At 50.0% G+C, this 19,613-nt stretch overlaps 1 protein-coding gene across 1 annotated transcript in view; it reads left to right on the top strand.

Moving 5' to 3' along the window:
- LOC142285567 (B- and T-lymphocyte attenuator-like) overlaps nt 1–19,294 on the top strand; it is a 53,524-nt gene extending 34,230 nt beyond the window's left edge. The window contains exons 6-7 of the mRNA XM_075333281.1: nt 18,651–18,688; nt 19,017–19,294. Of these exons, the coding sequence (XP_075189396.1) occupies nt 18,651–18,688; nt 19,017–19,235 (257 nt within the window). The 3' untranslated portion in view covers nt 19,236–19,294. The remainder of the gene's footprint in view (nt 1–18,650; nt 18,689–19,016) is intronic.
- The last annotated feature ends 319 nt before the right edge of the window (nt 19,295–19,613 follow it).

Raw genomic sequence — 19,613 nt, 5'->3', positions numbered from 1 at the left:
TCTCTTCTTCCTCTTCCTCCCTTCTTCTTCCTCCCTTCTTCCTTTTCCTCCCTTCTTCCTCCCTTCTTCCTCTTCCTCCCTTCTTCCTCTTCCTCCCTTCTTCCTCTTCCTCCCTTCTTCCTATTCCTCCCTTCTTCCTCTTCCTCCCTTATTCTTCTTCCTCCCTTCTTCTTCTTCCTCCTCCCTTCTTCCTCTTCCACCCTTCTTCCTCTTCCTCCCTTCTTCCTCTTCCTCCCTTCTTCCTCCCTTCTTCCTCTCATCTTCTTCCTCCCTTCTTCCTCTTCCTCCCTTTTTGTTCTTCCTCCCTTCTTCCTCTTCCTCCCTTTTTCTTCTTCCTCCCTTCTTCTTCTTCCTCCCTTCTTCCTCTTCCTCCCTTCTTCTTCTTCTTCCTCCCTTCTTCCTCCCTTCTTCTTCCTCCCTTCTTCTTCCTCCCTTCTTTCTCTTCCTCCCTTCTTCCTCCCTTCTTCCTCTTCCTCCCTTCTTCCTCCCTTCTTCTTCTTCCTCCCTTCTTCCTCTTCCTCCCTTCTTTCTCTTCCTCCCTTCGTCCTCCCTTCTTCCTCCCTTCATCCTCCCTTCTTCCTCCCTTCTTCCTCTTCCTCCCTTCTTCCTCCTCACTTCTTCCTCTTCCTCCCTTCTTCCTTCCTTCTTCCTCTTTTCTTCTTTGTCCCTTCTTCCTCTTCCTCCTTTCTTCTTCCTCTTCCTCCCTTCTTCCTCTTCCTCCCTTCTTCCTCTTCCTCCCTTCTTCCTCTTCCTCCCTTCTTCCTCTTCCTCCCTTCTTCCTCTTCCTCCCTTCTTCCTCTTCCTCCCGTCTTCCTCTTCCTCCCGTCTTCCTCTTCCTCCCGTCTTCCTCTTTCTCCCTTCTTCCTCTTCCTCCCTTCTTCCTCTTCCTCCCTTCTTCTTCTTCTTCTTCCTCCCTTATTCCTCTTCCTCCAGTTCTTTACTAATTTATGTTTTTACTTTATATCTGTGTTCTTTCTTGTCATTTTGATGTTTATTTCTTTGGTACTTTATTAGTTTTGATTGGCTTTTTATAATTATATTTTGTTTTTTTACTGATTTATTTTATATGTGTGATTTTCCTCGTTATTTTTATGTTTATTTCTTTGGTAATTTATTAGTTTTATGTGATTGGCTTTTTATGTTTATATTTTTTTTCACTGATTTATTTTATATGTGTATTTTTTGTAATTGTTATGTTTATTTCTGTGATAATTAGTTTTATATGAGTGACTTTTTTAACGTTTACATTTATTTCTCTACTAATTTATTTGTGTATTGTTTATTTACTTAATTCTTTTCTGGGAACGCCTACCCCCTGTCTCTGGAGGGGGCAGGGATTATTTGACCTAAGTAGAAATGAGCGAATTGTTTGAATTTGAAATTCAGGAAATTATATTCATGGCAAATCAAAAGTACTCCAGAGCCTTCAATTGTCTTATAAAAATGTGTACACATTTTCCTCACAGATAAACCTTCTTCTCCGTTTTATACTTTCTTCATTGTTTTATGGATCTATCTCCCTTTTTCCATGACTAAGCTTTGAACTGTGACGTCCTCTTACTGTCCAGATGCTCTACAAAGTGGCTGCTGCATTCCCTGCCTCGGCTTTTATACTGGCTATGATGATACCTCCTGATTGGCTGTGCTTAACCATGTGATGTGATAACAGCAAACGTTAAGGGGAAGTCAACCTGAAGTTTTGTGGTCATTCTCTGACTGATGCAGTCTTCTGCATTCTGTGGGCAATTTTGGTGATTTCACCAAGTCCAAATTTTTAAATATTTATGTAACAACGCAATATGTATGGAATACATTGAACTTTTTCAAGACCATGAGGAACTGAAATGTCACAATGTTAAAAATCATGGGTGAATAAAGTACCCTGCCCCCTTTTCGAAAAATGTGGAGCGCTGCCATTTTTTTCATTATTTATATAGATGACTGAACAGAAGATCGAAGGTAACTTCAACTGTGACAGACAGAATAAATGAAAATTCAGAATTTCCATTGTATGATTTACAAATAATTAATTTGCATTTTATGTCATGAAATTAGTATTTGATACAATAGAAAATCAGGGCTTGGTAGAAACGTTAGTTTGCAGTTACAGAGATTGGACGTTTCTGTCTGTAGATCTTGACCAGGTTTGCACACACTGCAGCAGGGATTTTGGCGACTCCTCCATACAGATCTTCTCCAGATCTTTCAGGTCGCTCCTCCATACAGATCTTCTCCAGATCTTTCAGGTCGCTCCTCCATACAGATCTTCTCCAGATCTTTCAGGTCATTCCTCCATACAGATCTTCTCCAGATCTTTCAGGTCACTCCTCCATACAGATCTTCTCCAGATCTTTCAGGTCGCTCCTCCATACAGATCTGCTCCAGACCTTTCAGGTCACTCCTCCATACAGATCTTCTCCAGATCTTTCAGGTCACTCATCCATACAGATCTTCTCCAGATCTTTCAGGTCGCTCCTCCATACAGATCTTCTCCAGATCTTTCAGGTCACTCCTCCATACAGATCTTCTCCAGATCTTTCAGGTCGCTCCTCCATACAGATCTTCTCCAGATCTTTCAGGTCGCTCCTCCATACACATCTTCTCCAGATCTTTCAGGTCACTCCTCTATACAGATCTCCAGATCTATCAGGTTACTCATCCATACAGATCTTCTACAGATCTTTCATGTCACTCCTCCATACAGATCTTTGGCAGATCTTTCAGGTTTCGGAGCTGTCACTGGGCAACATTGAGTTTCAGCTTCCTCCAAAGATTTTTTATTGGGTTAAGGCCTGGAGACTGGCTAGGCCACTCCAGGACCTTGAAATGCTTCTTACAGAGCCATTCCTTAGTTGCTCTGGCTGTATGTTGTGGGTCATTGTTATGCTGGAATACCCTGCCACAACCTTCAACAATCTTCAGTGCTCTTACTGAGGGAAGGAGGCAGTTTGCCAAAATCTATCAATACATGACCCCATCCATCCACCCTTCAATATGATGCAGTCATCCTGTCCCCTTTGAAGAAAAGCACCCCCAAAGTATGATGTTTGCACCCCCATGCTTCTTGGTTGGGATAGTGTTCTTGGGGTTGTACTCATCTTTCTTCTTCCTACACACACAGCGAGTATCGTTGATACCAAAACATTCTATTTTGGTCTCATCTGACCACATGACCTTCTCCTATGCCTCTTCTGGATCATCCAGATGATCATTGATGACTTCAAATGGACCTGGACATGTGCTGGCGGAGACATATCCACTGCGGAGACACCATCACGTGTTTCTCAACGCAGTGATTCTAGAGCATTGCCCCCTGGGAAGTATGCAAATAAGAAAGCCGCGGAGACACCATCACGTGTTTCTCAACGCTGGCAGGAAACTAGCCAGGTCTTTCACCGGGAAGGAACAACCACGGGAAGGGCAGTCTCCAGTCAAGGAGACCACCTATACCAAACATGGTATCCATCCACAGACAGCCGTTTCGGGGTATTTGCCCCTCATCAGTGTGGAGTAGGAATCTGGCTAGTGGGGGCAATGCCTAGTATAAGACTACTTAAGCAAGCATTGTTGACCTTAGGGAGATCAACATATCCACTGCGGAGACACCATCACGTGTTTCTCAACGCAGTGATTCTAGAGCATTGCCCCCTGGGAAGTATGCAAATAAGAAAGCCGCGGAGACACCATCACGTGTTTCTCAACGCTGGCAGGAAACTAGCCAGGTCTAGGCATTGCCCCCACTAGCCAGATTCCTACTCCACACTGATGAGGGGCAAATACCCCGAAACGGCTGTCTGTGGATGGATACCATGTTTGGTATAGGTGGTCTCCTTGACTGGAGACTGCCCTTCCCGTGGTTGTTCCTTCCCGGTGAAAGACCTGGCTAGTTTCCTGCCAGCGTTGAGAAACACGTGATGGTGTCTCCGCGGCTTTCTTATTTGAAGTTACATTATAGACCGCTCCATTCTTTGTATACAGATCTCCTCTAGAAGTATGTATTTTAATGCAAGTGGTTAAGTGTTTATAAAAATTCAGACGAAACCTCAGTGTTAATGGGAATTCCAATTTCTCAATGATTTTCTGTTCTGTATGACCTTAGTTATCATTTATTCTATTTATTTATTGCTTTCAGCAGAAATGTTTATTCCAATGACATATAAACGTTCCTTGGTACTTTGTATTGCAATTTCCTTCCTATTTTCTATGTTCCTTTTTCTTTTGCAGCTTTTGTAGCCTAATTTGAAGATCTTAGATTGAGACTTTAGATTACTTTGATACAAACATATGTTATAATCTCCAGATACTGGGTCTTTTTTCCTTCCCCTTGCTGGCCTGTATATGTATCGTACCTCTCTCTTCTATAAATGCTGAAAGATGAGTGATGTCTGGTTGGATTTTAGAGCGTTGAGCCAATTATATCTACCTTTGCAGCTCATTCTCCCCTCTCACAGCAAACAGTCACAAACAGTGCAGCTGCATCTCCCTCCTCTCCCTAGTCCTTAAGGGGATCTTGGTGACTAAGCTATTACCGGTATTTATAGTTTGGTTTTTCCATTCCATTTTCTTTAAAACAATATTCTTTCAATGATAGATTTTTCTTGAATATAAGATATTTCTTTGACTAACTACATAACAGATGTATATGGTGTGGAGACACGGGGCTCAGTGGGCGCTCTCGTCCACTAAAACCCGCCGCCTTTAGAAAGACAGCGTGGCTCAGGGCTCATCCCAACTGAACGCCGGCCTCCCTAACCGTGGGCGTAACACTACTCAGACAACACAGGGTGAGGGAACCACAATAATTAGACTTTATTGGATCCCCAAACAATTAACGGCACATAACACATAACCAGCAAAACACACAAAATGTAACAGTTGGGGTCGGTATGGCTGGGGTACCACAAGCTGATGTACACGGGTCCAGGGTTTTTCTGGGCAGGATGCGGGCTTCTCCCGATATAAGAGGCCTTTTTCCCATCTATATACCTCCCCCTGATTTCCTCCCCCAGGTTGGCTTGCCGCACTACGGATAAGCTCTAAGGTGGGGTCTGACAGTTGAGCTTCCCTGAACTCTTTACGATCTATCTCCCCCCAATCAATGGCCACAGTTGGGTCTGATGTACTCACATTTGTTGGCTCTGATGAGGAGGCTGAAGATTGAGGAGTTGGGTTCTCCTCTGATGGGCTGGAAGAAAGACCTGCACCAGGATGGTGTTTGGCTTGGCTGCGGGTGATGGCGGTGACAAACTGGGTGGATAGTCCTTGTCCTAGGTCATTTCCCAAAATTACAGGGGTGGGGAGGCCGTCCATGAGCCCCACTTCAACCTCTCCTTGGTCAGTTCCCCAGTCCAACTGCACTCGTGCCAGAGGGATGTTCGAGCGCTGGCCCCCAGCAAGGATGATGGTCACTTGGCGGCCAGGTAAATGATGTTCTGTGGGAACAATATCTGGGCTGACCAGGGTGATGGAAGATCCCGAGTCTCGAAGTCCCTGAGCCTGTATATCACCGACCTTGACTCGGTCTGCTTGGGTTTGGTTTGTTTCCAGACTGTCACTGGATCTAGGATGAGATACAGGGTTTACCTCCTCTGATACCACAACGGCAGTGTCCTCATCATCCTCTGCATCATTCTGGGCATCCCAACAGACTAATTTCCGGATCAAGTCTGACCGAGTGTCAGTGTTCCTGTAGTCAATCTTTCGCATCTGGCACAGATCCTGTAGCATCCATTTACTGCAGCGGTCGTAACTCCTCTCTTGTCCTTGTCCCATGGCTGAGCTGGTGGGGTTGGACATGGCAGCGTCCGAAACCTGAATGCCTCCCCTATGGCCTGCTGGGTATGCTTATGTGCCTTCCTGGTTGTTGAGCCCTGGACGGTGTCCACGAACACCAGTCCGCTACAGCTCCCCTGGGTAAACCAGGCTGAGTAGTATCCCACCGCTGCCACCAATTGTGGAGACACGGGGCTCAGTGGGCGCTCTCGTCCACTAAAACCCGCCGCCTTTAGAAAGACAGCGTGGCTCAGGGCTCATCCCAACTGAACGCCAGTCTCCTTAACCGAGGGCGTAACACTACTCAGACAACACAGGGTGAGGGAACCACAATAATTAGACTTTATTGGATCCCCAAACAACTAACAGCACATAACACATAATCAGCAAAACACACAAATGTAACAGGCAACAGAGTCTCACCCTTCCGCTGGCTCACCAGGGATTTAGAATGTCCATGCCTCACAGGTTCCACGCTGTCTGAGGTCTGCAAAGTCTGTAACAGGTGACGGAACTGTCCCAACCTGAGTGTCCTCCTTAGGTAGTCCTGGTTTGATGTTAAAATCCTGGCAGCCGGAGTCGAAATCCCTAGGCTGTGGATATGGTCTCCAACCGGATCCGGAGTCCCTAGATTGAAGCCATAAGATGTCCTGATCCTCCAGTCAGCTCCAAAGAGCTTAGACTGAATCCATCAACCATCAACCACCACTGGTGGCTTAAAGAAGTCCTTTTTATAGCCACAACCTTCCCCTTGGATACACTGCGTCCTCATCGATTGGTTGGACAAGATTGCTTCTCCCATTGGAGGAATTTCAAGCTGCATGGATAATGTTCATTTAACTGATGTGCTTAGAAAGGCTGAGGGTGTACATGTAAACTGGGAGCCACTGACTAGACAATGGCTACTAAGGTAATTACATTATCAATACACAACTACAATACAATGGTTACTGGAAATGTCTGGAGAACAATAGTCTAGCTTTCAGTGGCCAACACAATTACATTGAGTCAACAAGAGTCTTGTAAAAACAATGAGGGACTTCTCCCCCGTCTATAGACAATCTATCATGCTGTCTGGCTGAATTTTAAGAAACTTTAACCCACGAGAGTCCATGTCGTCACATATGGTTTGTGATTAGTTGGCTAAAGGCTGCTTTACACGTGTTGATATGTCGCATTTGCGATCGCACCCGCCCCCATCATTTGTGCGGCACGGGCAATTTCTTGCCCGTGTCGCACAAACTCGTAAACCCCCCGTCACACGTACTTACCTCCCGAACGACCTCGCTGTGGGCGGCAAACATCCTCTTACTGAAGGGGGAGGGACGTTCGGTGTCACCGCGACATCACACAGCGGCTGGCCAATAGAAGCGGAGGGGCGGAGATGAGCGGGACGTAAACATCCCGCCCACCTCCTTCCTTCCTCAATGCCGGCGGGATGCAGGTAAGCTGCAGTTCATCGTTCCCGGGGTGTCACACGGAGCGATGTGTGCTGCCTCGGGAACAATGAACAACCGGACGTTCGATTTTTAGAAAATGAGCGACGTGTCAACGAGCAACGATAAGGTGAGTATTTTTGCTCATTCACACTCGCTCGTAGCTGTCACACGTTACGATATGTGAAACGATGCCGGATGTGCGTCACTTACGACGTGACCCCGACGACATATCGTTTGATATATCGTAGCATGTAAAGCCCGCTTAATGGAGTTTACCGAATCTCCCAAAGTTTTAATTGGGTAGATTCATCAATTAAATAAGGAGAGATTCGATTGTCACCCTCAAAATTTTGGTCTAAGTTTCAGGTGCTCGGAAAAAACTATTTTATTCACTACTTTTTTTCACTCTCCACCCGATTTTGCAATCACCACTTCTTTGTATTACTTCTCCTACCGGCCCTCCAGGCAGGTGCTGCTGCTGACATGGCACCATGATGTCTATTGGGATGTGGCACTCATCAGTGATGGCCACAGGTATGGCCTAGTTAGTGGCGATGCCTGCCCAAAGACCTAAGAGGAGAAGGCGGCCAAAGATGTGCTGATCGTAGGACCAGGTGGTATCAGTGTCAAAGGGACAGGTTGGAGGCCCAATGAGAGGTGAATATTACTATTTATTTTTGGAGGCACATTGAATCCATGTTGTTGTACATGTGAGAAGGGTTTAAATATAAGTTTCAAATATAAACTACAGTGAACAAACTAACAAGTAACAGAATAGTACAGAAAAGAGAGGGCTCTGCCCTCATGGGCTTACAGTCTACAGGATAGTGGGGAAGGAAAAAGTACGTTGGCGGGTTGCGGAAACTCCGGTGGTGGAGAGGTGAAAGCAGGGTCATTGGAGGCTGTAAGCTTTCCTGAAGGAATGGGTTTTCAAATTCTGTTTGAAATGTCTGAATGGGGTGGATAATCAGACGTGTTGGAGCGCAGAATTCCAGAGGATGGAGGATATATGGGAGACGTTTTGGAGGCAATTGGTGAGGCGGCAGCTCTCTTGGTGGTGAGCCGGCAGCTCCAGAGGTGATGAGGTGGCAGTTCCAGTGGGGGTGAGGTGGCAGTTCCAGTAGGGGTGAGGTGGCAGTGGGGTCATTGCAGGCTGTAGCATCCCTGAAGAGATGGGTTTTCAAGTTCCGTCTGAAGGATGCATATGTGGAGTACAATTGAACGTATTGGGGCACAGAATTCCAGGGGATGGGTGATATTCGGGAAACGTTTTGGAGGTGATTGGGTGAGAAATGTATAAGTATGGAGGAAAGAAGGAGGTCTTGGGTGGACGAGAGATTACGTATGGGAAGACATTGGGAGATACAGTAAGCTTAGAGATATACAAAGGAGATAGATTATGAATGGCTTTATAGGTGAATTTTAGTAGCTTGTACTGGATACGTTGGGCAATAGGGAGCAAATGAAGGGATTAGCAAATGGGATAGCAGGGGAGTAGTGAGGAGAGAAGTGGATTAGTCAAGCATCAGAGTTAAAGACGGACTGGAGAGGTGCGAGAGTGTTAGCATGGCGGCCACAGAAAAGTATGTTACAGTAGTTGAGGAGAAAAATGATGAGGGAGCACTAACAATTTTGTAGGTTGTGGGTTGAGGAAAGGACGGACTCTGGAAATGTTTTTGAGTTGGAGGTGGCAGGAGGTATCTAGAGCTTGGATGAGCGGGGAGAAGAAGGACAAGAGTTTAGCGTTACTCCATGGTAATTGACTTCCTGTGAGTTCAGATGATGAGTTCAGTTCAGATGAGTGATGATGAGTTCAGTTTTGTCCACATTGAGCTTTTGGAAGCGAGAGGAAAAGAAGGATAATATGGCTGATAGACACTCCGGGATTCTGGACAGCTGGGAGGTGATGTTTGAGCCAGAGATGTAGATCTGAGTGTCACCAGTGTATAGGTGGTACTGGAAACCATGGGACTTTATAAGTTATCCAAGGCCAGAAGTATACAAAGAGAAAAGTAGGGGTCCCATTAAAGTGCCTTGAGAGACACTAACAGAGAGAGGGTGGGATGAGTTGGTAGTGTGGGAGTGGGAGACGCTAAATTGTGTGGTTAGTAAGTTATGAAGAGATCTCCAAGAGAGGGCAAGGTGTGTCATGTCAAGGAAAGACAGGATCTGTAGTAGGAGGGAGTGGTCGAATGTGTCAAAGGCTGAGTATTGGTCTAGAAGGAATACAGAGAATTGTCTGTTTGTTTTGGCATTAAGTTGATAGTAATTTTTGTTAGGGCAGTTTTGGTGGAGTGGTGGGGACAGAAGCCAGATTGTAGGTTGTCAAAGTGTGAATTAGAAGAGAGATGGGAGGAAAGTTAAGCATGGACGAGATGCCATGGACCCCATAGGGGGGAGGGGCGACATGACCAGAGGGAAGGGAGGGAGTGAGGGGTTAATAAAGTTATAATGAAGGGCATTATGGGAAGGTATAGGGGATTGGTGAAAGGATCCCTGTAGGGGAGGGGGGGGAGAGTATAAAAGCGATGAGGGAGGGTCTTACCTCCCCTTTTGGACTCCGGACGGCGACAGATTAGAGACCCAGGACAAGGACCACAAGGACCAGCATGGCGGACCTCCAGGAGCTTAATCGGCTGATTAGAGCGGCGATGGCGGTGCACGGGGCCCAGGCAGTGCAATCCCACGTCAGGGCTGCCTGTGTGTCCCCGTCGGCACCTGCCCCTCGCTCCCCCTCTAGCCGCAGGCGGCGTTCGAGGCCCCCGCTCAGGTACTCTCCGGACGCAGGGGGGGCAAGGAGGCCAAGTGAGAGCCCCCCTCGGGACCCTCCGCGGCGGGGCGGGCAGCGGCAGCTCCCTGCGTCCGCTCCGGCCGCCGGGAGGAATCTCCGACGCGGCCGCGACGGCCGAGAAGGGGGCGTGGCCAGCCCGGGGCCTTCTTCCTGTCTCAGGCCTCGGGCTGGAGTGCAGAGCCCAGCGGCGTCTCCCGGCCGGGAGCGAGCCCGGCGATGGAATGAGGCCAGCGGTGGCCTGGATGGAGGCGGGCCCGGCCTGGGGCCTACTTCCGGTCCCAGGCCGCGGGCTCGAGTTAACAGGCCGGCGGCAGCCCGGGGACCGGGCTGTGCCCAGCATGAACTGGAGGCACGGAGAGGGGGCGTGTCCAGCCTGGGGCCTGCTCTGGACGCCGGGCCCCCGGCGGTGGGGCACGTCCCGGCGGCTGCTTCGGACCAGGAGCGGGCCCGGCTTGGGATGGAGGCCAGCACTACCCCCCGGGGACGTTGGGGGGGCCGGGCGCAGGCAGCCAGCAGGGGGACCGGTGTGGGCAGGCGCCACCCGGATACCTGCACGGCTGCGGAGGAGAGGAGGGACGGTGGGACCCCCGCAGGGCGCGCCAGGTCCCTCAGATCATCAGCTCTGCGCCCGGCGGACGCGGTCTCCCTCGGGGGGGGAGGACCCAGCGGGAGGTCTCGGTCGGAGGCCCGGGAGGGCGGGAACCGGCGGTGGGGAGCCCCCTGAGCTCGGGGAGAGGCTCCTCCAGGAAGAGGACTCGGTCGGCGGTGGCCCAGGGGACAGGACGGTCTTGTTGGCTGTCGCCGCAAAGAAAGCAGCGGACGCCCACCGCCAGTGCCCACGCGGCTGCCCGGGAGGGTGGCTGTGGTGGAGGGGGCGCATCGGCTGCGTCTTCTGGAGCTGGGACGGTGGAGGACGGCTACAGCGAAGAGGAAGAAGGAGCCCTCAGGTCGGGGGACGAATTAGAGGAGCCGCTGGTGGACGACATCGCAGTATCGAATTCCGTCTCCGCGTCACGGTCGGGTGAGCTAGCCGTGGATTCGGCATTGCTTGCGGCGCGGGGTGCGGGTGCTGGGGAGGTGGCTGCGGGCACGGCAGCGCCAGAGGGGTCAGTTTTGCTTAGCCAGTTGCTGGGGCTTTTGCAGGGTTTAGCGCGAGCGCCGGCGGCGGCGACGGCCTGGACAGGGTCGGCGGTGGATGGCGCGGCGGCGGCTAGCGGCGAGAAGGTGCCGGTGGGGGCGGGTGTAGGTAGCGGAGTAGTGGAGCCTGCAGGCGAGAAAGCGGGAGAAAAGGAGAAGGAGAAGGAAGATGAGGTGGTGAGGCTGGATGATAGGGCTAAGAGCGAGGTGTATGTGTGCTTTGAGGGACCGCTAGGGGCGCACCTCAAAAAAGAGGTAAGGGAAAAAATTTGGAAAGGGGAGTATGTGGAGATATTTTCCCTGCTGCCCCTGGAAAAATTTAACCTAGACAAGGTGAAGCCGAGCGATTCCAAGAAGGAAAAGGAGGAGGAAGAAAAACGCCGTTATAGGCTCATTCCTCGTTCCTTTTCCAATTGGTTGCAGGCGTTCGCAATTTTGGCTAGCGTGGTAGGGGAAAAGGAGCCGGAGCACTGCTCGGCTCTATTCGGCTATATGGATGCGATCGGGGAGGCGTATCGCACGTACGGGGGCTTGGCATGGCTGCGGTATGATGAGCAGTTTAGGCAGCGGAAGGCGTTGCGGCCCGGCATGCGGTGGGACCATAAGGACATTTCCTTATGGATGCGCTTAATGGCGGCCCCGAACCAGCCCTTTCGTGGCGGTGCCGGGGGCGCGGGAGCCGGGCCCTCGGGGATCCAGAAAAAGGGATTGTGCTGGCAATTTAACGAAGGCCAGTGCAAATTTGGCGCAGCGTGTAGGTTCAAGCATGAGTGCTCCGGCTGCGGGGGGGGACATAGTTTGTCCAAATGCTTTAAGAAAGGGAGAGGCAAGGCTGGGGACGGGTCTGGAAAAAGGGAGGACGCCGGTGAAAATAGAGGCGATGGCGCCGTTTTTAAGTAGGTACCCGGATGGGGCAGCGGCGTCGCTTTTGCGGTTTGGTTTTTTGTACGGTTTTCGGATTCCGTCGGCGGTTGAGGCATTGCCTCCGGTTTGTCGCAACTTACGGTCGGCAAGGGACCACCCTATGGTTGTGGGTGAGAAGTTGGGTAAAGAGGTTGAGCTGGGCAGGATGGGGGGCCCATTTGAGAGCCCTCCGTGCAGTAATTTGGTGGTGTCCCCGCTGGGGGTGGTGCCAAAGAAGGAGCCGAATAAATTTCGGCTCATTCATCATCTTTCATTTCCGGAGGGGTCATCTGTGAATGACGGCATTGCGCCGGAATTGTCGGCGGTGTACTACGTCTCGTTCGACAAAGCGTTGGACTTGGTACGGGCGGCAGGACGCGGTGCATTGATGGCAAAGGCGGATGTAGAATCGGCGTTTCGTTTGTTGCCGGTGCATCCGGAGAGTCAGCACCTTCTGGGTTGCTGGTGGAACGGGAAGTTTTATGTTGATCGTTGTTTGCCCATGGGCTGCTCGATTTCTTGTTCATATTTTGAGGCTTTTAGCTCCTTTGTTGAGTGGGTGGTGCGGGACGTGTCCGGCTTGTCGTCCATTATTCATTATTTGGATGATTTTCTGTGTGTTGGTCCGGCGGGTTCCATGGTTTGCGCTGGTTTGTTGTTCGCCTTGCAGAGAGTGGCGGATCGGTTCGGGATCCCTTTGGCGCAGGAAAAAACGGAGGGGCCGGCGCCGGTTATGCGGTTCCTGGGGATTGAAATCGACTCGCTGGCCATGGAATGTAGGTTGCCAGAGGACAAGATTGTGGATTTGCGGAGTGCGGTTGCAGCAATGCTGGCAGCGAAAAAAGTGCGGCTTAAGGTGGTACAGTCTTTGCTTGGAAAGCTGAATTTTGCATGCAGGATTATGCCGATGGGGCGTGTTTTCGCCAGGAGGTTGGCGGCAGCTACGGCAGGAGTACGGTCATCGGCGCATTTCGTGCGGGTCACGCGGGAGATCAAGGCAGACTTGTTGGTTTGGGACGTCTTCTTGCGACATTTTAACGGCCGCACTTTGTGGTTGAAGAAGGTGGTGCCCAATGATGCTCTGGAACTATATACTGATGCGGCCGGGTCGGCGGGTTTCGCCGCCATTTTTCAGGGTCATTGGTGTGTGGGAAGGTGGCCCGAGGATTGGCGACAGGGTGGCCTTGTCAAAAATCTGGCCCTGCTCGAGTTGTTTCCAATCGTGGTGGCGGTGGAGTTGTGGGGGTCGCAATTCTCGGGACGTAAAGTGTGCTTCCATTGCGATAATCAGGCAGTTGTATATGCAATAAACAGTTTGTCAGCGAAATCTGGACCTGTAGTGGCATATTTGCGGCATTTGGTGCTCAAGTGTTTGCTGTGGAATATTCATGTGGTTGCAAAACATGTGCCGGGGGTGGATAACGGGGTGGCTGACGCTTTATCTCGTTTTCAGTTCCACAGGTTTCGGGAGTTACTGCCGGGGGCGGACGAGGTCGGAGCGGTGTGCCCAGAGGAATTGTGGAGCCTGGTGAGGCAGTGATTGCGGGTTTGATTAGGAATTCGGTGACCGAGGTGACTTGGTGCCGTTATGCTAAGGTGTGGGTTGAGTGGCAGGCAGTGCTGGGTGAGATGTTTGGTAACGGGCGAGTGGATCATTTACTGGCGCTCTTGGCATTGGTGAGTGAGGATTTTAGGGCTGGGAGGTCAGCGTCGGCTGTGGCGCTTAGGGTGGCGGCCGTGGCCTTCTGGTTAAAGGTTAGGGGTGAGCAGGACGTTTCACGGGACTTTCGGGTACGGCAAGCATTGAAAGGTTTTCGGAAAGGGGTGAAGGTGCGGGACACTAGGCGGCCCATTTCGTTGGACTTGTTACGGCGTTTGGTGGATGGTTTGCAGGGCATTTGTGTCTCAGCGTATGAGACGGTGTTGTTTAAAACTGCTTTTGTGTTGGCTTTTTTCGGGGCTTTTCGGATAGGAGAATTGGTGAGCCCGTCAAGGGTGAGTGGGGGTGGTTTGCTATTCGAGGATGTGTCGGTAGTGGGACAGAGAGTGGAGTGTCGGCTTCGGCGGTCCAAGACGGACCAGATGGGTCGGGGCAGGTTGGTAGTGTTGTATGCGGTGCAAGGGGATGGCTTGTGCCCGGTGCAGGTGGTGAGTCAGTTTTGTGGTCTGCGGGGCGGTCTTCCGGGCCCGCTGCTACGTCACGAGGACGGGGCTTGGTTGTCTCGTTATCAGTTTGTGGCAGTGCTGAGGAGTTGTTTGCGCTGGGCGGGTGGGCGCCCAGAGGATTACGGGTCCCATTCGTTCAGGATTGGGGCGGCTACCGAGGCTTCTCGTTGGGGTCTTGGAGATGACATGGTGAGACGGATTGGTCGGTGGGAGTCCTCTCGTTTTCGTGGTTATGTGCGCCCGCAGTTATTATCTCGTTGAGGGCTCTGGTGGGGAGTTTGTTTGTTCTGCCGTTAGGTTTTGTTGTTCTTTGTGGCAATCTGGAATGCTGGTGTTGTTGTTAAAATTGTTTCCTTTATTGTAGGAGTGTGTCTGATCTGGATCCTGGGGCACTCGTTCGTTTTTTGGGGGGCCCGTCGGGCCGACGCTCGCCCGAATGGTCGGCAGTTGGGTGTGGACAGATCGCTGGCATCGGTCAAGTGGATTGGAGTGCGGGGCATGGAATGGAGCAGGGTCGTGCCGGAATTTGAATACTATTGCAGGATGGACAGACCCCCGAACGTGTTGGTTTTGCACGTGGGGGGAATGACCTGGGTTCGCGGGCATCCCGCGACCTGATTCGGGACATTAAGATCGACCTACTGCGGTTATGGGCAAGGTATCCGGGCCTGATAGTGGTGTGGTCGGATATTGTGGCCAGATTATGGTGGAGGGGGGCCCGGTCGGTTGAGAAGATTAATCGCGCCCGGGCACAAGTGAACAGGGTGGTTGCGCGTTTCGTGCGGAGAAACGGCGGCGTGGTGGTGAGGCATGTGGACCTGGAATCGGCGAAGTGGCAGTTTCGGAGAGGTGATGGGGTTCATCTTAATGACATTGGTTCTGATTTATGGGCCCTGGGTTTGCGGGATGGTGTGGAGCAAGCCTTGGGCGTGTGGCGGGTCCAGGCCACGTAAGGTGTCACGTGTCCTGTCCTGTGGCGGGGGTAGGTCTGGTCCAGAAGCGGTTGGAAGGGATTTGTAGCTGGACCGAGAGGCACTGTCTTGGTATGGTGTCTCTGGGTTCCGGGAAATTGCAGGCACGGGGTTCTGCAAAGTTTGGGGGGTATTAATCCGTGGGGTGATTAATACCTCATCTCTGGGTCGGAGTGTTGCGGCCAGGGATATTGGTGTAGGAAAGGGTTTCTGGACCGGGCCTACATAGGGTTTCATGTACCGTTTATTATGATGTGTTACCTATTATTGTGTGTTTGGGGTCGCCCGTTGGACGGCGCCCCCTTTGTGGTAGTATGTTAATAATAGGTAATAAAGGCTGCTGTGGCCAATTTGTTTAACCAAGTCGCATGCAGTCGGTGTATTATTTTTAGGTTAAGTTTTAAGGGGTATAGTAACCATCACGACCGGAAAATCCTTCCTCAGTGGTCAAGAAAGCCATGGACCCCATAGGGGGGAGGGGCGACATGACCAGAGGGAAGGGAGGGAGTGAGGGGTTAATAAAGTTATAATGAAGGGCATTATGGGAAGGTATAGGGGATTGGTGAAAGGATCCCTGTAGGGGAGGGGGGGGGAGAGTATAAAAGCGATGAGGGAGGGTCTTACCTCCCCTTTTGGACTCCGGACGGCGACAGATTCCCGCCCACCCTCCCTTTTTGTGTTTTTGAGTTTGTTTAACTATGTTCAAAAAAACAAAAACAAAAAGACAACAAGGAATTATTATAAAAGGGATGTATGTTTTGTCGCAGCAGCGGGGGTAGGTCTGGTCCAGAAGCGGTTGGAAGGGATTTGTAGCTGGACCGAGAGGCACTGTCTTGGTATGGTGTCTCTGGGTTCCGGGAAATTGCAGGCACGGGGTTCTGCAAAGTTTGGGGGGTATTAATCCGTGGGGTGATTAATACCTCATCTCTGGGTCGGAGTGTTGCGGCCAGGGATATTGGTGTAGGAAAGGGTTTCTGGACCGGGCCTACATAGGGTTTCATGTACCGTTTATTATGATGTGTTACCTATTATTGTGTGTTTGGGGTCGCCCGTTGGACGGCGCCCCCTTTGTGGTAGTATGTTAATAATAGGTAATAAAGGCTGCTGTGGCCAATTTGTTTAACCAAGTCGCATGCAGTCGGTGTATTATTTTTAGGTTAAGTTTTAAGGGGTATAGTAACCATCACGACCGGAAAATCCTTCCTCAGTGGTCATGCTGTTTGAGGAGTTTGGAGGCAAATGGGAGCAGCGATATGGGATGAAAGCTGGACATAGAGGTCGGGTCGAGGGATGGCTTTTTCAGGATAGGCTTAATTGTGGCATGTTTGAAATCAGAAGGCAAGGTAGCACAAGTTAAAGATCGATGGAAGAGATGGGTTAGGGATAGGATAAGCATGGTGGTGAGGTGCGATTTAGAGAGAAGATGAAGAAGCTGTCCTTCAGTAATGGTTGGGAGGAAGGTTATGGGGGAACAGCAGTGGTCTGTAATACATAGGCGATGGATCCCTAAACACTTGTCTGATTTGGTCTATCTTGTTTTTGAAATGTGTAGAGATGAGGGAGGCCGGAGGGGGCAGTGGTGGGGGAAGGAGGGACTTAAAAGTGTTGACTAACTTGTTGGGTAAAGAAATACAAGAGTTGAGAAGTAGACCTGTTTAGCAGAGGTGAGGGCTGACTTGAACGTGAAAGTTTATTTTATGTGGTGAAGTCATCTTGAGATTGGGTTTTTTTCTAGCGATGCTCCGAAAACCTGGACACTTGCCAAAGCTTTTTAGTGAGGATGTTGTGCCAGGGTTGTCTCTTGATAAGCCGCACTTTGCCATGCATAAGAGGCGTGACCGAGTCTATAGCTGATGGAAGTGTGACGTTATAGAAAATGGAGGCTGTGTCTGTGAAGATATGGAGGACAGTATATGGACAGTAGAATAGAGTCAGAGAGTGTCTAGATGTGTGAGGTTTCTGAGAGGATGCACTAGTTTCTTGACACGGAGGGCAGGTAAGGAAGACAGGGGTAAGAAAGTGAGTAGATGCTGGTCACATGGGGGACAGGTGAGGTTGTGATATTAGATAGGGAGCAGAGGCGGTGAAAATAAGGTCTGATGCAGAGGTCTCCAACCTTTCTGAGCTTGAGAGCCACATTCAGTAGTGACACTCAGATCCCCCATTACTTGTAAAATAACAGCCAAAGCTTTTCCACAGAAATCCCAGTGAGGCAATATACCAAGATCCAGCGTTTCCTACCGTACCCCCATTCAGATCTGCTCTTCTGTGCAGAGCTACTCACAAAAGTCACCATCTGGAGACTTGCTCTTCATACCTGTTTGCTAGACCTTCTGCTAATGCACTAAGCTGGTAGACAGTTGCAAGCCACACATTATGGGCACCCGAACCACATGTGGCTCCCGAGCTACAGGTTGGGGACTCATGGTCTAATGTAAGTCCATCTGTATGGGTGGCTGAGGAGGACCATTGTATAAGACCAAAAGATGACAGGAATTTGGAGGCGGGAGCACTGGCAGGCGTCAGTGCTGATATTGGAGACTCCCATGATGTTGGTGGGAATGTTGCAGAGAGAAATTGTAGAAGCATGGTGGAGAATTGGTCCGTAAAGGCAGTGGCCGGGCCCGGGGTTGATATAGGACGGCTCTTTAGAGGTCACACATGTAGTCGCACATTTTTGGCCCAAGGTAAGCCAACTAATTAAGTGGTGTAAATTCAGACTAGATGGATGTATCAAACAGCCTGAACCACTGTGATAAATCTTCCACATTTTCAGACTGTGTAGACTAATTGGTACTTTGCACGCTGCGACATCGCTAGCTGATGCTAGCGATGTGCGGCGCGATAGCACCCGCCCCCGTCGCACATGCAATATGTGGTGATTGCTGCCGTAGTGAACATTATCGCTACAGCAGCTTCACACACACTTACCTGGTCGGTGACGTCGCTGTGACTGCCGAACAATCCCTCCTTCAATCCTTCAAGGGGGAGGTGCGTTCATCACCGCGACGTCACTAAGCAGCCGGCCAATAGAAGCGGAGGGGCGGAGATGAGCGGGACATAACATCCCGCCCACCTCCTTCCTTCCACTTTGGCGGTGGGACGCAGGTAAGGAGATGTTTTTCGGTCCTGCGGCTTCACACACAGCGATGTGTGACGCCGCAGGAGCGACAAACAACATCGTATCAGCAGCAGGAGCGACATTATGAAAATGAACAACGTGACACAGATCAGCGATTTTTGACTGTTTCACGCTTGTTCATCATCGCTCCTAGGATTTACACATTGCGATGTCGCTACCGGCGCCGGATGTGCGTCACAACAACCGTGACCCCGACGATATATCAGTAGTGATGTCGCAACGTGCAAAATACCCCTAAGTTTTCATGTCTAAAATTAGACAGCTTTGCTAAATATGCCTCGATGTCATATTTTGAGCAATCTGATTGTGCTCTGATTTTCATTCTGCAGGAAAGATGGAAATGAACAGCAAATTAATTTCTAGTAAGGTAAGGCCGCGGGAATAATTCTCAATCCATTAATTATACGTATATCTCTTGGTTCAACAAGTCCCGACATAAATGTCACGAGATGGTGAGTCAAAAAAAGAAGATGTTATGATACTCTGTCATAAGATGTTTTTGTTCTTTGTCTGTGGCCACCCAGTGGTTGTGATGCGCATTACAGCCTTTTGATATTTTTTACAACCATGTGTAAAGTTAATGGTGGACACATCTCAGGTTGCCAAGAACCATGTGCACATTATATAATGGTACCATTAACATCAATACCCTGAACTGGACGCAACCAACCCATTAAATGTCAACTATTTTGCAGGTAAAATATGTACACCCTTCAAAAAGAGCTACAGTGTCTATTAAAAAGAATCTCATGGAGACGTCACCTATGGAGAGAGATCCACCGACAGAGTCCTTCGAGATCATTTGTGATGATTTGAACACTTGTGACGATGAACTGACACTGGAATCACCAAAAGAACAAGACTCCATTAATGAAGAATCAATGATAAAAGTGCAAATCTGTGGTCATGAATAAAGGGGAAATATTTATTCTATCCAAAAAATAATAATATCAAAGAATAAAGCAAATTTGAACAGGTGCAAGCTGATATGACTGTATACTATTAGTAATGAGTGAGTGTGGTGGAGTGAGGACAACAGCTCAGAGGAGGAGGGATCCGCACACAGGCAAGAAGAGGCAGTGGGGTGGCTAGAGGGAGAAGGTGGGCAACTGTTACCCACAGCACCTCCACGTGGCAAGTTTCCAGGTCAAGGATTAGGTGTTCTCTAGTCTGGTGCTTTTTTAAAGAAAATATTAGTGTGTAGGCTTTACTGGTCTAAGGGGTACTTTGCACGTTGCGACATTGCACCTGCGATATCGTCGGGGTCAAATCGAAAGTGACGCACATCCGGC

This window comes from Anomaloglossus baeobatrachus, chromosome 2 (assembly GCF_048569485.1).
Source record: "Anomaloglossus baeobatrachus isolate aAnoBae1 chromosome 2, aAnoBae1.hap1, whole genome shotgun sequence".
Classification (NCBI taxonomy): Eukaryota; Metazoa; Chordata; class Amphibia; order Anura; family Aromobatidae; genus Anomaloglossus; species Anomaloglossus baeobatrachus.
Note: the sequence above shows the minus strand (reverse complement) of the source record. Positions and strands in the feature narration are given on the sequence as shown.